Consider the following 26,327-nt stretch of genomic DNA (forward strand, 5'->3'; position numbering starts at 1 on the left):
CAGAACTGCCCCCAAAGCCCCAGAATGGTCCCAATGCCCCAGAACTAAATGGCAATTATAACAAAAAATCAGAACTAAATAGCAATTTAATAAATGTTGGTATGAAATAACACTAATAATTTAACAAGTAACGAGCCAAGCACTGAGTGAAAGTGACCATTTAGTGAATGAATCACTGAACCACCGTCTCCCTGGGGCAGGGGCTCCACTCGCTGTTTCGAAGTCGGTCGCGGTCGCGCTCGGGCGGTTTGGGCTGCGGGGCGATCCGTCGGGCAGGTGCGCCAGGTGTGGGCCCAGGCCTCGGGGCTCCGCCTCACTCACAGGCCGCGGATCAGGAGGAGTGACCGGGCCCGAGAGAGGGAGAGAGCGGGGCCCCGGGCACACAGGGAGACAGAGGAGGAGAGGGACAGCCGCGGAGCCGGATAAGTCACAGTAACTGCTCACTAAACTATATTAACTCATCAATAAACCAGAGTAACTAATCAAACTGCACTAATGATCAAACTACAGGAACTGATCAGTAAACTACTGGAACTGATCAGTAAACTAAAGGGATTGATCAATGACAGTAATTAATCAGTAAACTACAGGAACTGATCAATGACAGGAACTGATCAGTAAACAACTGGAACTGATCAATGACAGTAATTAAATCAATAATCCCGAATAATCAAACTACAGGAACTGATCAATGACAGTAATTAATCAGTAATCCCGAATAATCAAACTACAGGAACTGATCAGTAAACTAAAGGGATTGATCAATGACAGTAATTAATCAGTAAACTACAGGAACTGATCAATGACAGGAACTGATCAGTAAACAACTGGAATTGATCAGTAAACTACTGGAACTGATCAATGACAGTAATTAATCAGTAATCCCGAATAATCAAACTACAGGAACTGATCAATGACAGTAATTAATCAGTAATCCCGAATAATCAAACTACAGGAACTGATCAGTAAACAACAGGAACTGATCAGTAAACAACTGGAATTGATCAATGACAGTAATTAAATCAGTAATCCCGAATAATCAAACTACAGGAATTGATCAGTAAACAACAGGAACTGATCAGTAAACAACTGGAATTGATCAATGACAGTAATTAATCAGTAATCCTGAATAATCAAACTACAGGAATTGATCAGTAAACTACTGGAACTGATCAATGACAGTAATTAAATCAGTAATCCCGAATAATCAAACTACAGGAACTGATCAGATGACAGTAACTAAATCAATAATCCTGAGTAATCAAACTACAGGAACTGATCAAATGACAGTAAGTAATCAATAATCCTGAGTAATCAAACTACAGTAACTGATCAATAAACTATTGGAAGTGATCAAACTACAGTAAGTAATCAGTAAACTACAGTAACTGATCAAGCTGCAGTAACTAATCAATACATTAGTGTATCCAATCAATAAACTTTGGTAACTGATCAATAGTAATGAATCAAACTATGGTAACTAATTAATAACTAATCAAACTCTAGTAACTGATCATTTAATCTACAGGAGCTAATCATTAAAATACAGGAACTAAGATAACTAGTGCAGCTAAAGAATAATAAACTGCAATAAATAATCAGATCATAGTAACTAATCAAACTGCAGTAATTAACTGAACGACAGTAACTAATCAAGATACTACATACTAACCTCAGTAACTCAAACTGAATAGTGATAGACCCAGTAATTGAACAAGTGATACCGTGGCTAAACTTCATCTAACTACACACTAACTTACCTGGTAAGGCAGTACTGTGAGCACAGTAAACAAAACGGACCAGTGCCCACAGTAAACACACGTTGAGCAGCTACCGAGTCCTGTACGGAGTGATCCAGCTGTGAGATACGGGGCGGTGACCGGTGACCGGGTCACTGCGAAGCCGGGACGCACTAGCCGTGCAAGTTAGCGCCAAAGAGCCTAACCTGACACTCTGTGAAATCATGAGCGCCCAGTGACCAGTGAGGTCCTGCTGAGCCAGTAGAGGTCGCCTGGACTTGATGGAGAGCAGATAACCGGGAAGGAGATGGATGATGGGGAGACGGGACTGAATCGAGTCCAAGATGGTAAGAATTAGAATGTCAATTTGTCGCACTGAATGCAGAGAATCTTAACAGTCGCTGACTAAACTTTAGGATAAACTTGGCATTCCTCAGATTTATTGCAGTTTTTTAAAACGCAGCCCTCACCCTTTCTCCTCATTCTTACTGAATATAGAGTCAGGTGTCCTCCAGTACTGCAGCCCACTGTCGGGATCTTCCCGTGTGAGTCCGGACAGTAATATCCCATCGAGAGGGTGATCAGAAGTGAGTCCAGTCCTGTCCTTGCCCGATGCACACACGCACAGACATAGCTCAGTCCTGCACCCGGGTTCACTGTTACCCTCATCAGGGCAGCCCGAGTGTGAGTTAATTCCTGATTCATTTTCCATGTTCTCTCTTGCAGTGTGCCAAAAGTTCCGGATCCTAGAAGATCAAACAGTCGCCCATATCCTGCAAGAACAGGAGAGTGAGTATTGGAGGGGGCGGGGGTGTGTGTGTGTACCTGTGTGTATGCCTGTGTGTGAGTATATGCCTGTGTGTGTGTGCGTGTGTACATATGTGTGTGCGTGTGTACATATGTGTGTGTATATGCCTGTGTGTCTGTGCACGTGTGTGTCTGTCTGTGTGTATACATACCATGTATGTGGATGCCTGTGTGTGTGCGCTTGCCTGTGTGTGTGCGTGTGTGCGCATGCCTATGTGTGCGTGTGTGCACATGCCTGTGTGTGTGCACATGCCTGTGTGTGTGCCTGTGGCTGCCTGTACCTGTGTATATCCGTGTGTTCTCAGTGACTTAATTACCCGTCTCACTTCTCGTTGCAGTTCACCAGCATCTTGCTGCCAACGAGCTGAAGAACCAGCAAGTTCGAAAGAACCTGCAGGTGGCAAGAAAACTGCAGGAGGAGGAGGATGAGCAGAGCAGGCGTCTCGTCCGAAGGCTACACAAACAAATGTGAGGCTCGGGAGTGTTAGTGGGAGCGATGGGGCAAACCCTGCTCTGTATAAAGACAAGGATTTGCTTCTTTCACAGAGGAGGATAGGAAGGAGCTGGAGTTGGCTCGGTCTCAAACTGCACACCGCAGGATGCGTAAAGTCTGCAGATTCCAGATGTTGTACTAATACTAGTTTATTTGTTTACAAATCGCCATTCCCCCTGCACTCAGTTTCTCCCCTCTTCTCCTGAAGGGTCTGACTATCATCAGGAACATAGGAACAGGAGGAGGCCATTCAGCCCCTCGAGCCTGTTCCGCCATTCAGTTAGATCATGGCTGATCTGCACCTCAACTCCATTTACCCGTCTTTGCTCCATATCTCTTGATACCCTCACCCGACAAAAATCTATCGACTCGTCTGTTCCAATGCTCTCCTGGCCGGCCTCCCATCTTCCACCCTCCATAAACTTTAGCCCATCCAAAACTCTGCTGCCCTGTATCCTAACTCGCACCAAGTCCCGTTCACCCATCACCCCCTGTGCTCGCTGACCTACATTGGCTCCCGGTCCCCCAACGCCTCCATTTTAAAATTCTCATCCTTGTTTTCAAATCCTTCCATGGCCCTCGCCCCCTCCCTATCTCTGTAACCCCCTCCAGCCCCTACAACCCTCCGAGATCTCTGTGCTCCTCCAATTCTGGCCTCTTGCTCATCCCCAAATTCCCATCGCTCCACCAGTGACGGCCGTGCCTTCAGCTGTCCAGGCCCCGAGCTCTGGAATTCCCTCCCTAAACCTCTCTGCCTCTCTGCCTCTCTCTCTGCCTCTCCTGTCCTAATATGTGGCTCGGTGCCAAATTTTTAAAATTCCGAATACGCTCCTGTGAAGAGCCTCGGGACATTTTATTACATTAAATGCAAGTTGTTGCTATATAAATGCAAGTTGTTGTTGTCGCTCTCAGTCTTGAGATCGATGGGGTATGGGATCCTCGGGCATCATTGAGTGCCTCTCTCAAATGGCCCATTCTTATGTGTGAGCCTAGACAGCGAGGGGCAGCGGGATATTCGTCTACGGAGTGAATCACAGCGGGCATTTGTCGAACGGAATCCGTAGCTGAATTCTCCCCAGCCTAGAATCCAGCGTGAGGGAGGGAGCTGGCGAGCTGTGTCTGTGACAGATGTGACATCGTAAAAATACCACTCCTGTTCAGAGAGCGACCCCCCCCACCGCTCGGATTTTGCTGCAGTGTGTTTGGGTCTCGGGGCGGGTTTTAACCTGTGTCTGCTTCCCTGGCAGTGAGGACATGGAGAGCGGTTACACTCAGATGATCCAGGAGGAGTTAGACCGGCAAGAGGACGACAGGCATCGGCAGCTCACGTACAGAGAGGTACGATCAACAGTGGGGTTTTAATTTGGGCAGCGGGAGGTCTTTATATGGAAAGAAAGAAGGAACTCCCATTTCTCCAGCGCCTTTCACCACCTCTGGACGTCCCAAAGTGCTTTACAGCCAATGAAGTACTTTTTTTTTGAAGTGTAGTCACTGTTGTAATGTAGGAAACGCGGCAGCCAATTTGAGCACAGCAAGATCCCACAAACAGCAATGTGATAATGGCCAGCTTATCTGTTTTTAATTATGTTGGTTGTAGGATAAATGTTGACCCAGGACACCGGGGAGAACTCCCCCTGCTCTTCTTCGAAATAGTGGCCGTGGGATCTTTTACGTTCACCTGAGAGGGCAGACGGGGCCTCGGTTTAACGTCTCATCCGAAAGACGGCACCTCCGACAGTGCAGCACTCCCTCAGTACTGGCACTGGGAGTGTTGCCTGAATTTTGTGCTCAATTCTCCGGAGTGGGACTTGAACCCACGACCTTCTGACTCAGAGGCGAGAGAGAGAAAGCTCCCCACTGAGTCACAGCTGACATATATGGAAGGTCACAGAGGTGGGTGCCTCAGTGGGTAACTGCAGCACCAGATGTGGTTCAGAGCCATACTGACCAGGAATGTCCCTGCTCCAGGTGTTAGTTGTTTGTGGTGGGGGGGTGTCTACCTGGGGGGAGCGGGGGTATCAGTCCCTGTGTCTGTCTGGAGGTGGGTGTAAGTCTGGGTGTCAGTCCGGGGGGGAGGGTGTCACTCTGGGCATCACTCCGGCTGTCAGTCTGAGGGGAGGGGTGTCAGTCTGTAAGAGTTTTTAAACCCGCTGTTTGTTCTTGTTAATTTTTGTAGGCGAGCAGGTTGAAATCGTTTGTGAGGGGGATGGAACGGCGACACGAGGAAGAAGAGAGGAAGGAGCTTGAGACAGAGGAGAGTGATGAAGGTAGCTGACATCCCAGGGTTATCCTGGGCTCCTGCTTCGGATAAAGCCGCCAGGAACTGTGGAGCGGAAGCTATGCAGAGTCTCTTTCTGTCCTGGTCCCATAACACGCCTGCTTCTCAATTGTTTTTAGCCTTTTTAGGGCCTCCGTCTCCCATTGCAAAGCTGAGTGGGCAACCAGGGCTCTGCCAGTGCTCCTCGGGTCAGCCACAAGGGGGAACAAGAGAGCCCTCGGTCACACAGTCGGATGCTGCCCTTGCATGAAACGCTCTGCTTGGTAATTCCCCAGACCGAACAGGCTGAATGGGGAACAGAGAAACAGACCACTGCATCAGGCTACAACAATCAGGGTGTTAATGCACTGTCTGCATCTGCAGTTAAAGAAAGAAAGTCTTGCATTTATATAGCGCCTCAGGACGTCCCAAAACATAAGACCATAAGAGATAGGAGCAGGAGTAGGCCATTCGGCCCCTCGAGCCTCCTCCGCCATTTAATGAGATCATGGCTGATCTGATTTTTACTTCAACTCCACTTTCCTGCCCTTTCCCCATATCCTTTGACTCCGTCGCTGATCAAAAATTTGTCTCACTCAGCCTTGAATGTATTCAGTGACTCAGCCTCCACAGCTTTTTGGGGTAAAGAATTCCAAAGATTCACGACCCTCTGGGAGAAGAAATTCCTCCTCATTTCCGTCTTAAACAGGCGACCCCTTATTCTGAGACTATGACCCCTAGTTTTAGATTCCCCCATGAGGGGTAACATCCTCTCAGCATCGACCCTATCGAGTCCCCTCAGAATCTTGTATGTTTCAATAAGGTCTCCTCTCATTCTTCTAAACTCCAGTGAATATAGACCCAACCTGTTCAATCTTTCCACATAAAACAACCCTTTCATATCCGCAATCAACCTAGTGAACCTTCTCTGAACTGCCTCCAATGCAAGTATGTCCTTCCTTAAATAAAGGCACCAGAACTGTACGCAGTACTCCAGGTGTGGTCTCACCAGCACCGTGTACAGTTGTAGCATGACTTCCCTGCTTTTATACTCCATCCCCCTAGAAATAAAGGCCAATATTCCGTTTGCCTTCCGGATTACCTGCTGCACCTGTATGTTGACTTTTTGTGTTTCATGTACGAGGACACCCAGATCCCTCTGTACCGCAGAATTTTGTAGTATTTCTCCATTCAAATAATATTTTGCTTTTTTATTTTTCCTCCCAAAGTGGATGACTTCACATTTTCCCACATTATATTCCATCTGCCAAATTTTTGCCCATTCGCTTAACCTGTCTCTATCCCTTTGCAGACACTTTGTTCCTCCTCACAACTTGCTTTTCCACCTATCTTTGTAGCATCAGCAAATTTGGCCACAAGACACTCTGTTCCTTCATCCAAGTCATTGATATATATTGTAAATAGTTGAGGCCCCAGCACTGAGCCCTGTGGCACCCCACTAGTTACAGACTGCCATTTTGAAAATGACTCTTTTATCCCGACTCTTTGTTTTCTGTTAGTTAGCCAATCCTCTATCTATGCCAGTATATTACCCCCAACGCCATGAGCTCTTATCTTGTGCAGTAATCTTTTATGTGGCACCTTATTGAATGCCTTTTGGAAATCCAAATATACTGCATCCATTGGTTCCCCTTTATCCACCCTGCCCGTTACTTCCTCAAAGAACTCTAATTAATTTGTCAGACATGATTTCCCCTTCATAAAACCATGCTGACTCTCCTTGATTGTATTATGAGTCTCCAAATGTCCTGCTACTACTTCCTTAATAATGGATTCTATCATTTTCCCATTGACAGATGTTAGGCTAACTGGTCTATAGTTACCTGCTTTCTGTCTCACTCCCTTCTTGAATAGGGGTGTTATGTTTGCGGTTTTCCAATCCGCTGGGACCTTTCCAGAATCTAGTGAATTCTGGAAGATTACAACCAATGCATCCACTATCTCTGTAGCCACTTCCTTTAAGACCCTCAGATGCAAGCCATCAGGTCCAGGGGACTTGTCAGCCTTTAGACCCATTAGTTTACCAAGTAATTTTTCTCTAGTGATAGTGATTGTTTTTAGTTCCTCCCCTTTGCCCCTTGATTTTCTACTATTATTGGTATATTATTAGTGTCTTCTACTGTGAAGACAGATACAAAATATCTGTTCAATTCCTCTGCCATTTCCTTGTTTTCCATTATTATATCCCCAGTCTCATCCTCTAAGGGACCAATGTTTACTTTAGCTACCCTCTTCCTTTTTATATACTTGTAGAAGCTTTTACTGTCAGTTTTTATATTTCTTGCTAGTTTACTCTCAAAATTTATTTTCTCCCTCTTTATTATTCTTTTAGTCATCCTTTGCTGGTTTTTAAAGTTTTCTCAATCTTCGGGCTTACCAGTAATCTTTGCCATGTTGTATGCTTTTTCTTTTAATCCGATACCATCCTTTACTTCCTTTACAGCCAACGAATTACTTTTTGAAGTGTGCTCACTGTTGTAATGTAGGAAACGTGGCAGCCAATTTGCGCACAGCAAGATCCCACATACAGCAATGTGATAATAACCAGATAATCTGTTTAGTGATGATTGTTGAGGGATGAATATTGGCCCAGGACACTGGGGAGAACTCCCCTGCTCTTCAAAATAGTGCCATGGGATGATTTGCGTTCACCTGGTAGAGCAGACAGGTCCTCGGTTTAACTTCTCATCCGAAAAACGGCACCTCCGGCAGTGCAGCACTCCCTCAGTACTGGCACTGGGAGTGTTGGCCTGGATTTTGTGCTCCAATCTCTGGAATGGGGTGCGAACCCACGACCTTCTGATTAAGAGGCGGGAGTGCCACCCGCTGAGCCAGAGGCATACTCCACTTTCTACGTTCATCATAGAATGATGCGGTACAGAAGGAGGCCATTCGGCCCATTGTGCCTGTGCCGGCTCTTTGAAAGAGCTGTCCAATTAGTCCCACTCCCCCGCTCTTTCTCCGTAGCCCTGCAAATTTTTCCTTATTTAGAGAATGTAAAATTACACTGGGCCCAAGTCATGTGTGAAAAGCGTGAATATTGCAGATTAATAAACACCTCCCAGCAAACAATAAAGTGAAACCGTGGCAACCAAACTAGAATTATGGGAGTGACTGAGCTCCTCACAGCGAGAATCTTGATAAAAGTTGTTTTACACAGCACAGAAACAGGCCATTCAGCCCAACTGGTCTGTGCTGGTGTTTATGCTCCACACGAGCCTCCTCCCTCCCTACTTCATCTCACCCTATCAGCATATCCTTCTATTCCTTTCTCCCTCATGTGTTTATCCAGCTTCCCCTTAAATCCATCTACACTATTCACCTCAACCACTCCTTGTGGGAGCGAGTTCCACATTCTCACCACTCTCTGGGTAAAGAAGTTTCTCCTGAATTCCCGATTGGATTTATTAGTGACGATCTTATATTTATGGCCCCTAGTTCTGGTCTCCCCCACAAGTGGAAACATCTTCTCTACGTCTACCCTATCGAACCCTTTCATTATTTTAAAGACCTCTATCAGGTCACCCCTCAGCCTTCTCTTTTCTAGAGAAAAGAGCCCCAGCCTATTTAGCCTTTCCTGATCAGTATAACCTCTCAGTTCTGGTATCATCCTTGTAAATCTTTTTTGCACCTTCTCCAGTGCCTCTATATCCTTTTTATAATATGGAGACCAGAGCTGTGCACAATACTCCGAGTGTGGTCTAACCAAGGTTCTATACAAGTTTAACATAACTTCTCTGCTTTTCAATTCTGTCCCTCTAGAAATGAACCCCAGTGCTTGGTTTGCTTTTTTATGGCTTTATTAACCTGTGTCGCTACTTTTAGTGATTTGTTCTTTTATTGTTTTTTTGCTTTTTGTAACCTCATTTCTACTTCCTCTCTGGTTTCTGTTGAATCCAAAGACGGGGCAGGATTTACATTCCTGCCTTCACACTAACATCCCCTTTGTTCCCAACTCCAGTTCCCGTGGGGCAAGGAATTCGCTACAGTCAACCCAGGTCTCGCAAGCCCTACGTCGGGAGAGAGACGGAGGAGGGGGCTAAATGGTGTGAGGGAGGGTACGAGACCAGGAGAGAGGGAGGCCGTGACTGCGACAGCAATGGATCGAAACTAGGAGAGGGAGAGGCCGTGGCCAATGGGTCTGACAAGGTTATCAAACAACTGGGAAGGTACCAGTCTCCAGTGTACCACTCCTGTTGTGTTAAACAAACACACGTGATGAGGGAGACCTCCAAGGAAGGGCTTCCTCACAATTCACGTACGAGGTCAAAGGGCCATCTGGAGAGGCCCAGAACTCGGCCTTCTTATACTGAAGAGACCCAACGAGCAGCAAGTGCCAAAGAAAGAGACGACTGGAAGCGGGAATGTCGCTCGGATTGGAGTTATACTGAGGGCAGTGAGTATCAGGTGTCCCCCGGAGACACCTGCCGAACGAAGCCAACGATCGCTGGTAGCTCCCACCGGCACGTCCAGGTGAGAGCTGATTCTTCCAGACCTCCCCCCAACTCCCATTCAGTATTTACCAACGGGAAGGATCTCGATATCTCTCACCGGAGTGTATCTGATTCAGAGTCACACCCGAGGCATCGTAAACACAAACACGACACCGTGGGCATCCGGTCCCATCCCAGGTCTCAGGACAGCCAACGTCCCATCCAAATCAAACAGAACAGCAAAGGATTGTCTAACCAGAACTCTGAGTATGTAAATCACCCTGAGACCGTCAGACACAAAGGCAGAAGCCAAGGGGATCACAGGCCACTGGGAGAGCTCGCAGCAGATAGCCACAGCCAATTGGTTATTAAGCAGAGAGCCAAGCACCTCCATTATCCATGGAGTCCTAAAGAGAGGCTGCGGCAGCAGGGGGATCAACAGAAGGAACAGAATGGGCATCGTCCATTGGCTGTTAAAGAGCAGGAGAAACAAGCCCACCGACTATTGGCTGTCAATGAAAAGCATGTCCATCACCCATTGGTTGTTGGTGAAAAGCAAGCCCATCGTCTATTGGCTGGCAATGAAACGCCCGTCCATCACCCATTGGTTGTTGGTGAAAAGCAAGCCCATCGTCTATTAGCTGTCAATGAAAAGCATGTCCATCACCCATTGGTTGTTGGTGAAAAGCAAGCCCATCGTCCATTGGCTGTCAATGAAAAGCCCGTCCACCACCCATTGATTGTTGGTGAAAAGCAAGCCCATCGTCTATTAGCTGTCAATGAAAAGCCCGTCCACCCATTGCGCCCCAAAGTGAAAGAAAAACAAGTCACTTTCTTATTGGGTCCTGAAGAAAGGGAAAAGTCTGCCCACTCCCCATTGGCTATTAAAGAAAAGCAAGTCCAATATCCATTGGACTTGAAGGGAAAACAAATTCATTCCCCATTGGCTGTCAAGCAAAAGCGCGTCCATTTCCCATTGGCTGTCGAAAAGAAGGGAAAAGATGTCCAAAATTCATTGTTTGTTAAGGAAAAGGAGGTTCAATACCCATTGGCTATCAAAGAGAAGATAAACCCAGCTCATTTCCCATTGGCTGTCAAGAGAAATCCTATCCAATACCGATTGGGCAGCAAGGACACAGAAGCGATTATTGATTACCTATCGGATAAACAGAAAGAAAATGATTCGTCATCTCCAAAACAAGTCAACAAATCGACACCTGCTTCCAGGGAGAACGGCTATCCAGAAAAGGACAGAGACAAACCCGCTGAAAACACATTTGACAAAACAAGGTTGTTACTATCCCAACCAGCTGGTGACATTCAAGAGAATCACGCTCAACCAATGCGTCTGCAAGCAGAGAAAGCTTCCGCCAGGAACCATAGCAGCAATCGCTCCAAGGCATCGTCCGGTCACGCGAGAGGCTCTCGATGGAGAGATGAACGGTCACAGAGGGCAACAAATGGACCAAAGGTGAAGAGAAACTCTTTCCTTACAATTCAGAAATCCAACCTTACAGGGTGTGCAGATAGCGGAGGGGTGGCACGGAGCTCTCCCAAATCAGGATCTGGCAATGTTAAGATCGCTCCATGGTGATCTGATGGGGAGATCCCTCCGTGTTGATCTGGTGGGGAGATCCCTCCGTGTTGATCTGATGGGGAGATCCCTCCGTGTTGATCTGGTGGGGAGATCCCTCCGTGTTGATCTGATGGGGAGATCCCTCCGTGTTGATCTGGTGGGGAGATCCCTCCGTGTTGATCTGGTGGGGAGATCCCTCCGTGTTGATCTGGTGGGGCGATCCCTCTGATCTGTTGGAGATCCTTCTGTGTTGATCTGATGGGGAGATCCCTCCATGTTGATCTGGTGGGGAGATCCCTTTGATCTGTTGGGGAGATCCTTCTGTGTTGATCTGATGGGGAGATCTCTCCGTGTTGATCTGGTGGGGAGATCCCTCTATTGATCTGGTGGGGAGATCCCTCTATTGATCTGATGGAGAGATCCCTCGGTGTTGATCTGGTGGGGAGATCCCTTTGATCTGTTGGGGAGATCCTTCTGTGTTGATCTGATGGGGAGATCTCTCCGTGTTGATCTGGTGGGGAGATCCCTCTATTGATCTGGTGGGGAGATCCCTCTATTGATCTGATGGAGAGATCCCTCTATTGATCTGGTGGGGAGATCCCTCTATTGATCTGGTGGGGAGATCCCTCTATTGATCTGGTGGGGAGATCCCTCGGTGTTGATCTGGTGGGGAGATCGCTCCTTGTTTTTTTTTATTCGTTCATGGGATGTGGGCATCGTTTTGAGGCCGGCATTTATTGCCCATCCCTAATTGCCCCTTGAGAAGGTGGTGGTGAGCCGCCTTCTTGAACCGCTGCAGTCCGTGTGGTGAAAGTTCTCCCACAGTGCTGTTAGGAAGGGAGTTCCAGGATTTTGACCCAGCGACGATGAAGGAACGGCTGATATATTTTCAAGTCTTGGAGGGGAACGTGCAGGTGGTGTTATTCCCATGCGCCTGCTGCCTTTGTCCTTCTAGGTGGTAGAGGTCGCGGGTTTGGGAGGTGCTGTTGAAGAAGCCTTGGTGAGTTGCTGCAGTGCATCCTGTGGATGGTACACACTGCAGCTACAGTGCGCCGGTGGTGAAGGGAGTGAATGTTTAGGGTGGTGGATGGGGTGCCAATCAAGCGGGCTGCTTTGTCCTGGATGGTGTCGAGCTTCTTGAGTGTTGTTGGAGCTGCACTCACCCAGGCAAGTGGAGAGTATTCCATCACACTCCTGACTTATGCCTTGTAGATGGTGGAAAGGCTTTGGGGAGTCAGGAGGTGAGTCACTCGCCGCAGGATACCCAGCCTCTGACCTGCTCTTATTGCCCTGTTGATGCTCCCTCTGCAACACATATCCTTCCTCAGGCCTTGTGGTGATTGGCTGATTACGAGGTTCCTGCATCTGGGACAGATTGTGGAAAATGAAAGGATTTCACTGGTGACAGAATTTTCTTGCTCTGTTTTTGTTGTAAAGGCAGTAGATGAAGGGTGGGGGCAGAGCAGTCATCGGAGAGAAGCTCACCGGCTGAGGTCCCCAGTCAACAATATCAGGGACCGATCAGGAAGAAGCAAATCTGACCGCAGTCAAACACCCTCGCCATTAAACCGGCAGGAGAAAACACCCCGTTCAGGTTCAGGACCGGAAACAGGTACGGGACTGGGTGCGGGACTGGGTACGCGAGTGGGTGCAGATACAGGACTAGGTACAGGTACAGGAGCTGGTGCAGGTACGGGAGCGGGTGCAGGACTGGGTGCAACTACAGGACTGGGTACAGGAGCTGGTGTAGGTACGGCAGTGGGTGCAGGACTGGGTGCAGGAGCGGGCGCAGTTACGGGAGTGGGTACGGGAGCAGATACAGGACTGGGTACAGGAGCTGGTGCAGGTACGGGAGCGGGTGCAGGAGCGGGCGCAGTTACGGGAGCGGGCGCAGATACAGGACTAGGTACAGGAGCTGGTGCAGGTACGGGAGCGGGTATGGGCGTGGGTACAGTTATGGGACTGAGAGGGCAGACGGGGCCCTCGGTTTAACGACTCGTCCGAAAGACGACACCTCCAACAGTCCAGGACCTCCTCAGTACTGGCACTGTGATTATCAGCCTGAACTTTGTGCTCAAGTCTTTGGAGTGGGACTTGAACCCATGACCTTGTGACTCAGAGGCGAGAGAGCTCCCACTGAGCCACGGCCAACACCACCCAAGGCGGTGCATTAACTGACTGAGCCATCAGCTGGGCCTTTACAGACAAAGGTTCAGGCAGCTCGATCTGTTCCTTGGGTCCTCCCTGTATAATTCCGAGTCCAATTCTCGTGCCTTTGTGTTTAACAGTGGAACAGAGAGTCTCAGAAATCAGAACAGACTCTCCCAAAGGCAGATCCAGGATCGCAAGGAACGGGGCCACTGTTCCCTCCTGGTGCAACGATGAGACACTGATCGGTCTTCAGGAGGTGGAATTGAGAGTGAGTAGTGACCGGACAGGAGGGCGGGGCAAACCCGGGCTAAAGCACCACATTTCCCTCTTAATTTGTATTCTTTATTATTCCCAGCATCCCTTTGTGCAACTCATAAGAAATAGGAGCAGGAGTAGGCCATTCGGCCCCTCGAGCCTGCTCTGTCATTCAATCAGATCACGGCTGATCTTCTACCTCACTCCACGTTCCCGCCCGATCCCCAGATCCCTTGATTCCCCTAGAGTCCAAAAATTTATCGATTTCAGTCTTGAATGTACTCAACGACTGAGCATCCACAGCCCTCTGGGGTAGAGAATTCCAAAGATTCACAACCCTCCGAGTGAAGAAATTTCTCCTCATCTCAGTCCTAAATGGCCGACCCCTTATCCTTAGGCTATGCCCCATTAGTTCTAGACTCTCCATCCAACTCTCTCTCTCATTCTCTCCCTCTGTCCTTCTCTCTCTGTCTGTGTGTCTCTCTCTCTCTCTCTCTCTCTCTGTGTGTCTCTGTCTCCTCTCCCTGTGTCTGACTCTGTCTCTCTCTCGTTCTCTCTGTCTCTCGTTCTGTATGTGTGTCCCTCTCTCCCTCTCTCTCTCTCTCTCTCTCTATGTCTCTGTCTCCTCTCCCTGTGTCTGACTCTGTCTCTCTCTCTTTCTGTCTCTCGTTCTGTATGTGTGTCCCTCTCTCTCTCTCTCTCTCCGTCTCTCCCTCTCTCCATTTCTGTCTCTCTCTGTCTGTCTAGGCCTGTCTATCACTCTCCCCTGCCCATGTGTGCCCATCTCTCTCCCCTTCACTGTAATATATAATATCACACCGTACAGCCTGAACCTGATCGCTCTCACTTCAGTGTATATGTCACAGTAAGTGACCCCCCCCACCTTTGGTAGAGGTATTACTGTTGGCCTCAGTACCCCTGGGTTTACGAGAGGTAAATTGAACCAAGGCCCTCTCTCTGTTCCCGGTCCACTGACTCCTGTGCATGTCAGAATCAGATGGCAACAGGATAGGGCGTAGCTGTGATGCCTTTCATGGTCTGATAGTCACTAATAATCATTCCCTGGGCTGACGAAATGGTGATTGGGCAACATAGGGCCTGTGGACCACGTACCACCGTCAGAGGGGAGGTAAAAAGTGAACGATCTTCGGATTTCCTCCTCGGACTCTTAAGTTATTCTCATTCCTCTTCTTTGTAGAAAGCTCAGCTCCGAAAGACAAAGGCGGATGAGAAACTGGCCCAGTTGGCTCAGGATGAGGTGAGTAGTGCTTGCGGGGTTGGCCAATGGCTGACACCAGTGTGCTCATTAGGAGTGAATGGTTTCGAGGTGTTATCGCTGGACTGATGTCTGTGTTCGTAGGGAGCCGGCATTTCAGTTCTAGTCTGGGACGCTCCCGATACATCACATGGTACATACACTTCCCCATGTCCCACTGAGACACACAAGGCAAGAGCCCCAAGCTTTCTCCCCTCGCTTTGCTGAGTCAGCTGTGCCGTTTAGCAGTTGTGGGGGGAGGGCTACAGTTGGTTTCTACAATTGGTAAAAGTCATCTCCAGCGATTTCTGCAGGTAAAGGCCCAGGACAGTAGCGGGCTTAACTGTGATGCCCTCCACAGTAGCACAGCTGCTGACACTGACTGTCCTGGCACTTATATGAAGAATGACCATGCGGGCAAGGTACCAGAGGGCACTTTAACCCATTGGAACCCATCACTCAGTGAGAGTCAGTGTCTGTGGAACTGTCCCCCAGTGAGAGTCAGTGTCTGTGGAACTGTCCCCCAGTGAGAGTCGGTGCCTGTGGAACTGTCCCCCAGTGAGAGTCAGTGTCTGTGGAACTGTATCCCAGTGAGAGTCAGTGTCTGTGGAACTGTCCCCCAGTGAGAGTCAGTGTCTGTGGGACTGTCCCCCAGTGAGAGTCAGTGCCTGTGGAACTGTCCCCCAGTGAGAGTCAGTGTCTGTGGAACTGTCCCCCAGTGAGAGTCGGTGCCTGTGGAACTGTCCCCCAGTGAGAGTCAGTGTCTGTGGAACTGTCCCCCAGTGAGAGTCAGTGTCTGTGGAACTGTCCCCCAGTGAGAGTCAGTGTCTGTGGAACTGTCCCCCAGTGAGAGTCAGTGTCTGTGGAACTGTCCCCCAGTGAGAGTCAGTGCCTGTGGAACTGTCCCCCAGTGAGAGTCAGTGTCTGTGGAACTGTACCCCAGTGAGAGTCAGTGTCTGTGGAACTGTCCCCCAGTGAGAGTCGGTGTCTGTGGAACTGTCCCCCAGTGAGAGTCAGTGCCTTGAAAAATATAAGGCAGGGGAGAAATGTTAGAGGAGGGAGAGAACATTTTTAATTAAACAGAACGCTCGCTTTTACATAGAACCTGCGTTTACCCTCAGAACATCCCATAAATGCTTTACACCCAATGAATTAATTTTCAAATACAGTCCCTGTTGTAATGTAGGAAACACAGCAGCCAATTTGCGCACAGCAAGATCCCACGTACAGCAGTGAGAAAAGTGACCAGATAATCTGTTTCCGATTGCAGTGCTCTGGTGCTCCTGAGTTGGGGACGGGAATGAAACGCTGTCACCTCTCACACCCAGTGATTTTAGGAGGGGGAATCGGGGGGAGGGCGGTGGAGTGAGCACTGACTGATGTCTGAGGCCCTTCTCTCTGTGTAAATCCAGGAGTTCGCCATGAACCTGCTGAGGAAGGAGGTGACGGCTTTGAGTGTGAGTAAAGGACGGAAGCAGCCTGCTCGGTCACACGCGGGACAGGATTCCCCAGATCGGGGGAACGAGAGGTCTCCCAGAAGCTGCAGTCCCCGCTCAGTGAACGTCGACTCGGTGAGTGCCTTTCATTGCTGTTCCACTCCTCAATCTGTTTGGTTAGGTTCAACGTTCTGTTTTATAGTTTTGTATCACCTCTCCTGAAGGCACTGACTCTCACTGGGGTACAGTTCCACAGACACTGACTCTCACTGGGGGACAGTTCCACAGACACTGACTCTCACTGGGGTACAGTTCCACAGACACTGACTCTCACTGGGGGACAGTTCCACAGACACTGACTCTCACCGGGGTACAGTTCCACAGACACTGACTCTCACCGGGGTACAGTTCAACAGACACTGACTCTCACTGGGGGACAGTTCCACAGGCACTGACTCTCACTGGGTGACAGTTCCACAGACACTGACTCTCACTGGGGGACAGTCCCACAGACACTGACTCTCACTGGGGGACAGTTCCACAGACACTGACTCTCACTGGGGGACAGTCCCACAGGCACTGACTCTCACTGGGGTACAGTTCCACAGACACTGACTCTCACTGGGGGACAGTCCCACAGACACTGACTCTCACTGGGGGACAGTTCCATGGACACTGACTCTCACTGGGGGACAGTTCCACAGACACTGACTCTCACTGGGGGACAGTTCCACGGACGACATCCATCCTCCAGTACCTTGCCCAGCTGACCGTTCGACACTGTGAATCCTGATAGTTGCGAAGCAATTCGACTGTGGGAGCTTCATCGCCAACTCCCATCCTACCGTCTCCCAGTATCCGCATACACCCCTTTGCAAGCAGGGGTTACTGGACACTGATCAGGAGCAGGAACTCAGGCAGATTTTCCCCACTGAAGCCCAGAGACTCCTAAGGCCAATTACATCGCCTGTACTGGATCCAGAGGGGAGATGAGGAGAATGTTTTTTAGCAACAAGTTGTTCTGATCTGGAATTCACTGCCTGAAAGGGCGGTGGAAGCAGATTCAATAATAACGTTCAAAAGGGAATTGGAGAAATACTTGAAGGGGAAAAATTTGCAGGGCGATGGGGAAAGGGCAGGGGGAGTGGGACTAATTGGATAGCTCTTTCAAAGAGCTGGCACAGGCACGATGGGCTGAATGGCCTCGTTCTGTCCTGTATGGTTCTATATTGCCGGCTCCGACTGATACCAGCTAACTCGACACAGACCCCCGATGGATTCTCAGGGTGATGAATTGTACTGAAACCCTGGGCGGGGGAGGGAGTCAATTTTTTAAAATTAAACTCAACGAACACCACGGGCGTGATTTTAGCTGGGAGCCGGGAACCCAGCCCGTCTTTGGATATCCGCGCGGGGAAACCCAGAAGCCAAATGAATGCGTCGCAACCTGCGATCGCAACTCAAATGAAGGTAAGTATTCGTGCTTCTGGGTTTCCCTCGCGCCAGGCAGTCAGAGTGACAGGCCGGCTGTCAGGAGGGAATGGAGCAGCGAGTCGGAGAGGGGAGAGAGAGAGATTGTGGACCGTGGAAGAAATTTGAGGGTTGGGGGAAGGTGGGGGGACATCGGGTGGGCCTTGGGCAAGATTGGTGGGGGGGGGGTCCAGCATCCGGCGGGGGTGGGGGCGTCCAACATTGGAAGGTCCAGCATCGGAAAATCAGGGGGTTTTCTGCATTGGGGTGGGGGGCGATTGTGGGGGTCCTATCGGCCAGGTGAGCTTGTTGGGCCTGAACGAAACACTCCTGCTCCTCCGGGCCCACAAGCAGTGCCCGCACTCACCTCATAGACCCGGCCCTTCCCGCCGGCTTTCACCTGACGTGAATCAATAGCAATGGGAAACCCGAACAGGTAAAGTTAGATTTGTTTTACTTTTGTATTACACAAAACATTTAGTATCTCAATTATCGCAATGAGGTACATTGCCCCTTTAAGTATCGGCCCGCCGGCTTTAAGTGGAGGCGGGACCTCCAGCTGTCTGCTGTGCCCGTATCCCAACGTGTCTGTGTTAATCCCGGAAGTGGGTGTGTTGGAGCCGGGCTGTGGTCACATTTTTTTTTAATGCCCCTGTGATTTTTCTCCCTGGGGTGTTGCTCGCAGCGAGTATCTGGGAGATTAATCCTCAATTCCTGGAGACTCTGGGGGCAATGCCGGAGACTCCAGAGCAATCTCGGAGTTGGGGGGGGGACAACCCTTAATCCAGGCACTGACCGACAACACATCACATCCTCTGTATTTATGACCCACCCTCTCCTCCGATCACAGGCTGAACAAACGCAAGTGCCAAAGTCGGCTTACTTCTGAGACGGTGATGGAACGAGCTGCGATTCGCCATGAACAAGGACCGTCTGTTCCAGTGAGTGAGCAGCCCAACACCTGCCCGTAGGGGCAGGATCGAGTTTGGTTTATATTAATTGAGGAAGCCAAGTTAGGGGTCGAGTGCAGGGCACCAGATCCCACAGGGCAGGGCGCCAGGGGAAGGGCCCGGTCCCACGGGGCAGGGCGCCAGGGGAAGGGCCCGGTCCCACGGGGCAGGGCGCCAGGGGAAGGGCCCCGGTCCCACAGGGCAGGGCGCCAGGGGAAGGGCCCGGTCCCACAGGGCGCCAGGGGAAGGGCCCGGTCCCACGGGGCAGGGCGCCAGGGGAAGGGCCCGGTCCCACGGGGCAGGGCGCCAGGGGAAGGGCCCGGTCCCATGGGGCAGGGCGCCAGGGGAAGGGCCCCGGTCCCACAGGGCAGGGCGCCAGGGGAAGGGCCCGGTCCCACAGGGCGCCAGGGGAAGGGCCCGGTCCCACGGGGCAGGGCGCCAGGGGAAGGGCCCGGTCCCACGGGGCAGGGCGCCAGGGGAAGGGCCCGGTCCCACAGGGCGCCAGGGGAAGGGCCCGGTCCCATGGGGCAGGGCGCCAGGGGAAGGGCCCCAGTCCCACGGGGCAGGGCGCCAGGGGAAGGGCCCGGTCCCACGGGGCAGGGCGCCAGGGGAAGGGCCCGGTCCCACGGGGCAGGGCGCCAGGGGAAGGGCCCGGTCCCACAGGGCGCCAGGGGAAGGGCCCCGGTCCCACGGGGCAGGGTGCCAGGGGAAGGGCCCGGTCCCACAGGGCGCCAGGGGAAGGGCCCCGGTCCCACGGGGCAGGGTGCCAGGGGAAGGGCCCGGTCCCACGGGGCAGGGCGCCAGGGGAAGGGCCCGGTCCCACGGGGCAGGGCGCCAGGGGAAGGGCCCGGTCCCACGGGGCAGGGCGCCAGGGGAAGGGCCCGGTCCCACGGGGCGCCAGGGGAAGGGCCCGGCCCCATGGGGCAGGGCGCCAGGGGAAGGGCCCGGTCCCACGGGGCAGGGCGCCAGGGGAAGGGCCCCGGTCCCATGAGGCAGGACGCCAGGGGAAGGGCCCCGGTCCCACGGGGCAGGGCGCCAGGGGAAGGGCCCGGTCCCATGGGGCAGGGTGCCAGGGGAAGGGCCCGGTCCCACATGGCAGGGCATCTCCAGCTATCAAGCTGGGACCCTCCTGCTGCTTGTGGTTCAGTCCCACATTGGTCTGGGCCTTTTAGCCACTGACCCCAGCTCAGGTACTGACTCGTGTGTTATGTTTCACCGACAGGTCTGAGAGCAGGCTGGGATATCCGAGTATGGGGAAAGGTGAGCGGCTGCGTCCCTGTGAATCAGGAGCCTCACCTCCCGGAAACGTTGGGTTTGGAGCTTTGCAGAAACTGTGGGCAGCGGGTCTTCCACTAACACTGTACAGATATTTTTATCGATTATATTTATTTGTTTAATAACAATTTTGTGTACATATCGACGGATGCATATTTTCATTGTAGAGAATTAAATGAATATATTGGTGTACTTTATCAGAAGCGCTGTAAATAAACCGAGCCGTTCTCTGTTACACTGATCACAACCTGTTGGTGCTGTCACTTCCTGAATCTGTTCAGTAACAGGCCAGGTCTGAAGCCCGGTGGGACCTGCTGCTTCCCCTGGGCTTTTATCTCCCCCCTTCTCTCCTGGTGGTGCTGACTCCTGCTGGGGAAATCAGCCGGGGATTCTGCTCCCCTGATCACTGTCCAGTGAGCTCTGCTGGTGACAGGATGGGATGAGGGGCTGAGCTATGACGCCCTGTATGGTACAGTCGCCTGGCGACACTCACTGTTCGGGCTCACACGTGAAGGTTGGCCGCTTGGTACAAAGTATCGGGAGGTGGGCGGTGCCTGCGGAATCCGTACCTCGGTGATAGTCGTCGTCTTCAGCAGAAGATGGAGGTGGGCCGGCTGGGCGGGGGGGAAATTGATGAGAAAATCCCAGGTGCTAATGCCCCTCCTCCAATAGTTCGCCCCCATCCCGATGGTCCTGGTGGGCTGGTGCAATACTTGAGTTTCCTGGTCTTGGACAGTGCAGCAGTTCGGGCTCCATTCGGCCTCCGCACCTCCCGGCCCTGTAAAGGGCAACGAAATCAGCTCAACTTCCAGCACCCACTCTGTATCCAGTACCTCCTCGGGGAAAGTGTTGGTGTTTGGGTGCGTGTTTGCCTGTAGGCGCACGCGCTTGTGTGTTTGAGTGTACGTTTGTTTCTGTGTTTGTTACATCGAGTTTACAGCACAGAAATAGGCTGGGGATTTTCTGCCCAATTGTTGATTGCCTGGCACAGGAACAGAAGATGCCCTGACTTTGTCTCTGGTTAAAGGTGGGGGGGGGGTAGCTTTTGTGGTTGTGATTGGTTAGTGGGCCAGTGTAAAATTCCTTCCTATGTCTCTTTAAACCTTCGTTGTCTGTTAATTTTTAAAACTGAGAGGAAAGTAGATTGGCAGACACTAATCACCTTCACTCCACTTGTAAATTATAAGGAGTTTTCAGTGTATTAGGAACGGTGCAGTGCAAACAGGCTATCTGGTCATTTATCTCATTGCTGTTTGTGCGATCTTGCTGTGCGCAAATTGGCTGCCACACAGGAACAGGAGTCGGCCATTCAGCCCCTCGTGCCTGCTCCGCCATTTGATAAGATCATGGCTGATCTGTGATCTAACTCCATATACCTGCCTTTCGCCCATATCCCTTAATACCTTTGATTGCCAAAAAGCTATCTATCTCACATTTAAATTTAGCAATTGAGCTAGTATCAATTGCCGTTTGCGGAAGAGAGTTCCAAACTTCTACAACCCTTTGTGTGTAGAAATGTTTTCTAATCTCGCTCCTGAAAGGTTTTGGTCTAATTTTTAGATTGTGCCCCCTACTCCTAAAATCCCCAACCAGCGGAAATAGTTTCTCTCTATCCACCCTATCTGTTCCCCTTAATATCTTATAAACTTCGATCAGATCACCCCTCAACCTTCTAAACTCGTTTCCTACATTACAACAGTGACTACACTTCAAAAAGTACTTTATTGGCTGTAAAGTGCTTTGGGAGGTCCTGAAAGGCGCTTTATAAATGCAAGATCTTTTTTCTCTTGGGAGTGAGGTTCAGCTGTGTGTGTTTCTAGATGTTTGCACGGTAGAATTTATTTGGGGGTTGAGATGCAGATTGGAGACAGTGTGTATTCCCCTGTGTTTCTGAGCTCGATCCAGCCAGTAGGTACAGAGATTGCTGCTGTACATCGACTGAGGCAGTTCCCAAGGGACACTGACAAACATACAGGTCCTTGCCTGACCCTGCTCAGCCCTGTCAGAGGTCACGGGAGACAGGAAGATTTAGCGATCCGTAAGATGATCCCCTCAGGTTAGGACTGTGACCACAGGAGTGTTAAAACATCCAGTCACAGCATAAATGGAGATGTGCGTGGGGAGCGACAGATGGCTGACTGGGGGGGGACAGGTGGGAACGATGCAGAGGGACAGGTTTCAGGGAGGTGTAATGGAACCCAGGGAGGTGAACCAACAAACCTCACTCCAACATTCAATAAATGAACAGATGGTCTGCGTTATCAGGAATAAAAGGACAATATAAAGTCCCTGAATCATCGAAAAACACCTTAGAATTTGCAGTTGGGATATGTTGTGCTTTTAGTAGTAGTCCCAACTCTTATTCGACTCCCCTCCCCTCCTCCCCCCCCCCTCCCCCCTCCCCTCCCCTCCCCCTCCCTCCTCCCCTCCCCTCCCCCTCCCTCCTCATCTCATCTTCCCACCCCTCCTTGGGATGTTTTACTACAATAAAGGCGCTATATAAATGCAGGTTCTTGTTGCCGTTGTTAACCACTGCTTTAATGAAAAGAGTCCCAGTTTCTCTAGTCTTTCCACATAACTAAAGCCTCTCATGCTTGGAACCCTGGTTGATTCGCCTCCCCGCCCTTTATGGCTCCGGGCCATTAAGACCAATTGTCTTGTTCCATCTGAGTCACCAGGGAAATTACTTAAATCCGGGAGATTTTAAAAGCTTCAGTGTTTTTTTTGGGGGTGGGGCTTAATTAACAGGCAAGATCAGAGCGTCAGTCAGTGAGTGAGTGAGAGAGTGAGTGAGTGAGTGAGCGAGCTGCTGTACTCCGCTGTCTGCCTCTCTGATCTCAGTGATGGACTGGGGTTGACAATTGTAAACAATTTTACAACACCAAGTTATAGTCCAGCAATTTTATTTTAAATTCACAAGCTTTCGGAGGCTTCCTCCTTCCTCAGGTGAACGATGTGAAAAAAGACAAAGATGTTTTTTCACATCGTTCACCTGAGGAAGGAGGAAGCCTCCGAAAGCTTGTGAATTTAAAATAAAATTGCTGGACTATAACTTGGTGTTGTAAAATTGTTTACAATTCTCTGATCTAAGTGCTCGCTGCACTTCTTAAACTGTCTACGTAAAGAAACCACTGTGCTGCAGATGAGACATTCCTGCACAATTATCGACGCACATTAAAGCCCCACATCCACATTGTCGGTGCTGCTGTGGCAGACCACATCATCTGATGACCTTACTTCCTGGTGATCGTTCCCACCCCGAGATTTTTTTTAAACATAGAATTGACAGCTCAGAAACAGGCCATTTGCAGGGTTTATGGGGAGTGGGACTAATGGGCGAGCTCTCTTTCCAAGAGCCGGCAGGGACACGATGGGCCGAATGCCCCCCCCCCCCCCCCGCCCGCCATGTATCATTCTAAAAGCCCGCGATTAATATTCAGGAACCCCCTGACGTCACAATCAGTTCGAGGCCCCGCCTCCTTGCTGTGCGCGGTGACGTCAGACGCCGCTGCGCGAGGTGGGGGGGGTTTAATCTGTGGAGCGGGCGGGCGCGCGCGCTCGCGCTCTGAGGGGGGGGGGTCGGGGGCGCGCGCGAGCCGGAGCCGGAGGAACAGCCGGAGCTCGAGCCCCGGCAGCCAGCAGCCGCCGCCATGGCCGAGACCAAGATCATTTACCACATGGACGAGGAGGAGACGCCGTACCTGGTCAAGCTGCAGCTCCCGGCCGATAGGGTCACGCTGGCCGACTTCAAGCTGGTGCTCAACAAGCCAAACTACAAATTCTTCTTCAAATCCATGGACCAGGACTTCGGGTAAGGAGCAGGCCCGAGGCTTGGAGGGGGGGGCGGAGAGAAGAGACCCAACCCCATACAGCCCCTCCCCCAACCCCCCCTCCCCTCCCCCAACCCCCCTCCCCTCCCCCAACCCCCCCTCCCCTCCCCCAACCCCCCCTCCCCTCCCCCAACCCCCCCTCCCCTCCCCCCCCAACCCCCCCTCCCCTCCCCCCCCAACCCCCCCTCCCCTCCCCCCCCATACAACCCCCCTCCCCCCCCCCATACAACCCCCAACCCCCACCCCCCCGTACAACCCCCTGCCCCCACCCCCCCATACAACCCCCCTGCCCCCACCCCCCCATACAACCCCCCTGCCCCCACCCCCCCATACAACCCCCCCTGCCCCCACCCCCCCATACAACCCCCCACCCCACCCCCCCACCCAACCCCCCATACAACCCCCACCCCCCACCCCCCATACAACCCCCCTGCTCCCCCCATACAACCCCCCTGCTCCCCCGCAACCCCCCCCCCGCTAACCCCGTCTCCTCCTCCTCATCTCTCCTCCCCCGCCCGGCTCCCATCTCTTCACCCCCCGGCCCCCTCTCCTCCCGCCGGCCCCCTCTCCTCCCGCCCTTCGGGGCCCGTCTTCCCTCCCCCTCAGTTTCCCCCGGCCTCCTGTACCGGACTCCCTGCACCCCCGGGGGGCTAATGTACCGTGCTCCCCACGGGCCCCCCACCCTCAGGCCCCGGCCCCCCTCTCCCGGCCTCTTCCTCCCTCTTTCCCTTCCCTTGTTTGTGTCTCTCCCCTTCCCTTCTCCTCCATTTTGAAATTCCTCACTCTGTCCCGTTGGGATTTTACGGGAAAGTTTCCAGATTTTTGATTTTCTCGCCCCTCACTTTACCGAGAGTTTATTTACCCCCTTTGCCCCCGGGCTTCACTGAGCTGGGGGGAGGAGAGAGCCGGTCTCCCGGCCGGGACTCGGGGCTTTTTGTGTCTGTCTGGTGTTGTGTGTTTTTCCCTTTACTCCCGCTGCTGGGAATCGATGCCAGAAATCTGAAAGTGTTTAAACTCCGAGTGAGCGAGTCCCATCCTAATAGTTCAAATCTGGATCCACTTAAATCCTCTCCCTCGGAAACTTTGGATCTTTCTTACCCACCCCGGAATGTTGTCGAATCCCACTTTATCTCTATTGGGCCGGGAAACAAATTAATTTCCTAGTGATTTCAGTTGAATTTGATGTATCCCGGGGGGGGGGGGGGGAAGGAGTGTGTCCCAATTCCCTACTTTAATTTTCCTCTTGCTGGTAAATTACATCCCGGTCCCCTGTTTTGCTGTAATTTTTCTCGGAATCTGGAGGGTGTTTCTGTGTCTGGAATTGCGGCTGCCCTTTGCTGGCAGCAGGAGTGTCTATGGATCTGTTTTGTCTCCAAGCCTCCCTTTTTTCTCTCTCTCTTTCCCCTCCCTCCCCCCATTCCTGCCCTGCAAATATCCCAGTTCTCTTTCTTTGTACTTCCTTCATCCTTTTTTTTTCTTCTCTTGATCCCCCTCCCCAAAAAGGGTCCTAGCTGACAATTTAAAGTTTTTGCTTTGTGTCTGACCACAGTAAAAGGGATTGAAACTGAGAAAATGGCAGAAAGGAATCTGTTTATTTCTCCTTCTCTCTTTGCAAGGCTTTATTGAAACCTGGCCAAAGGAGTCGTCTTACAACTAGGCTGTGGATTTTCTGAATTTTAACGGGCTTATACAATCTGGACTGGGCACCTGAGAATCCAGTGGTTGCTTGAGAAGGGTGAACTTTTTCTATTAGCCTGCTGCCCCAGTACGTTACAGACTGGCCTCCATTGTTACTCAGTTGTATCTAATGCTATTGTTGGAGACCCAACTTTGTTTTCTTGCAGCTTTGGGGTGGGTGGGGGAAATCACTAGTTCCCTTGTTTCCCCACCACCACTTCAGGGCTCAACAGTAGGTGAACATTCTCCACCCACACGGAAGATTGCTGGGTTGGAAGGGGGGTAATTGTGTGCTGTCACATGTTTGTATCTTGTAGGGTATAAATCGAGTTTGAACACGGTAATTTCAAACACATGACTGAATGATCTGTTTTCTTGCTGGAGCTGAAATGTGTCTGTTTCGAAGCTTTTCTATTCAAACTGTCCCCATCGTGCTGTATTTAGTCAGGCCGATGGACTTTTTTTGTAACGGAAAGAAATCAGTGATATTTTGAGTTGCAACAGTTGAAATTTAGAATTGGGTTTCTGCCAAACCACAAAACGGAACTTGTGTTTTTAATTTTTAAAAGAACTACATACGTGGGAGGGTGTTTGGAGCTGCTCACCGAGTCCTCAGTTGTGATTCCTCACACCCTGATCTGTGCCTTCAGGAAACTATCCTACATTTTCCTACAGGGAAAGGGGAGAAATTAGAGGGCGAAT

At 51.1% G+C, this 26,327-nt stretch overlaps 3 protein-coding genes across 5 annotated transcripts in view; 2 read left to right on the plus strand and 1 right to left on the minus strand.

Annotated features, from left to right (window-relative positions):
- Positions 1–265: 265 nt before the first annotated feature.
- Positions 266–20,365, plus strand: LOC137302534 (uncharacterized). 2 transcript variants are annotated; one of them, XM_067972274.1, is made up of 12 exons: positions 266–2,086; positions 2,466–2,528; positions 2,885–3,014; positions 4,287–4,377; positions 5,216–5,306; positions 9,279–11,221; positions 12,764–12,938; positions 13,615–13,745; positions 14,931–14,990; positions 16,400–16,558; positions 18,744–18,834; positions 20,066–20,365. In XM_067972274.1, the coding sequence occupies exons 1-11, from the start codon at positions 2,047–2,049 to the stop codon at positions 18,780–18,782; spliced, it is 2,922 nt and encodes a 973-aa protein (XP_067828375.1). In that variant the 5' UTR covers positions 266–2,046; the 3' UTR covers positions 18,783–18,834; positions 20,066–20,365. The 2 variants fall into 2 exon arrangements, with proteins under 2 accessions (XP_067828375.1, XP_067828376.1); XM_067972275.1 differs by having other exon boundaries at positions 266–432.
- LOC137302537 (decreased expression in renal and prostate cancer protein-like) lies at positions 18,331–23,992 on the minus strand. The gene is made up of 2 exons (XM_067972278.1): positions 23,820–23,992; positions 18,331–20,896 (listed from the first exon to the last, which is right to left on the minus strand). Exon 2 carries the CDS (start codon positions 19,945–19,947, stop codon positions 18,907–18,909), a length of 1,041 nt encoding a protein of 346 aa, XP_067828379.1. The 5' UTR covers positions 19,948–20,896; positions 23,820–23,992; the 3' UTR covers positions 18,331–18,906.
- dvl2 (dishevelled segment polarity protein 2) overlaps positions 23,682–26,327 on the plus strand; it is a 33,123-nt gene continuing 30,477 nt past the window's right edge. For both annotated transcript variants that reach the window (XM_067972276.1, XM_067972277.1), the window contains exon 1: positions 23,682–23,929. In XM_067972276.1, coding sequence (XP_067828377.1) covers positions 23,769–23,929 — 161 coding nt within the window. In that variant the 5' untranslated portion in view covers positions 23,682–23,768. The remainder of the gene's footprint in view (positions 23,930–26,327) is intronic.

Source organism: Heptranchias perlo, chromosome 35, assembly GCF_035084215.1.
Source record: "Heptranchias perlo isolate sHepPer1 chromosome 35, sHepPer1.hap1, whole genome shotgun sequence".
In the NCBI taxonomy this organism is placed as follows: Eukaryota; Metazoa; Chordata; class Chondrichthyes; order Hexanchiformes; family Hexanchidae; genus Heptranchias; species Heptranchias perlo.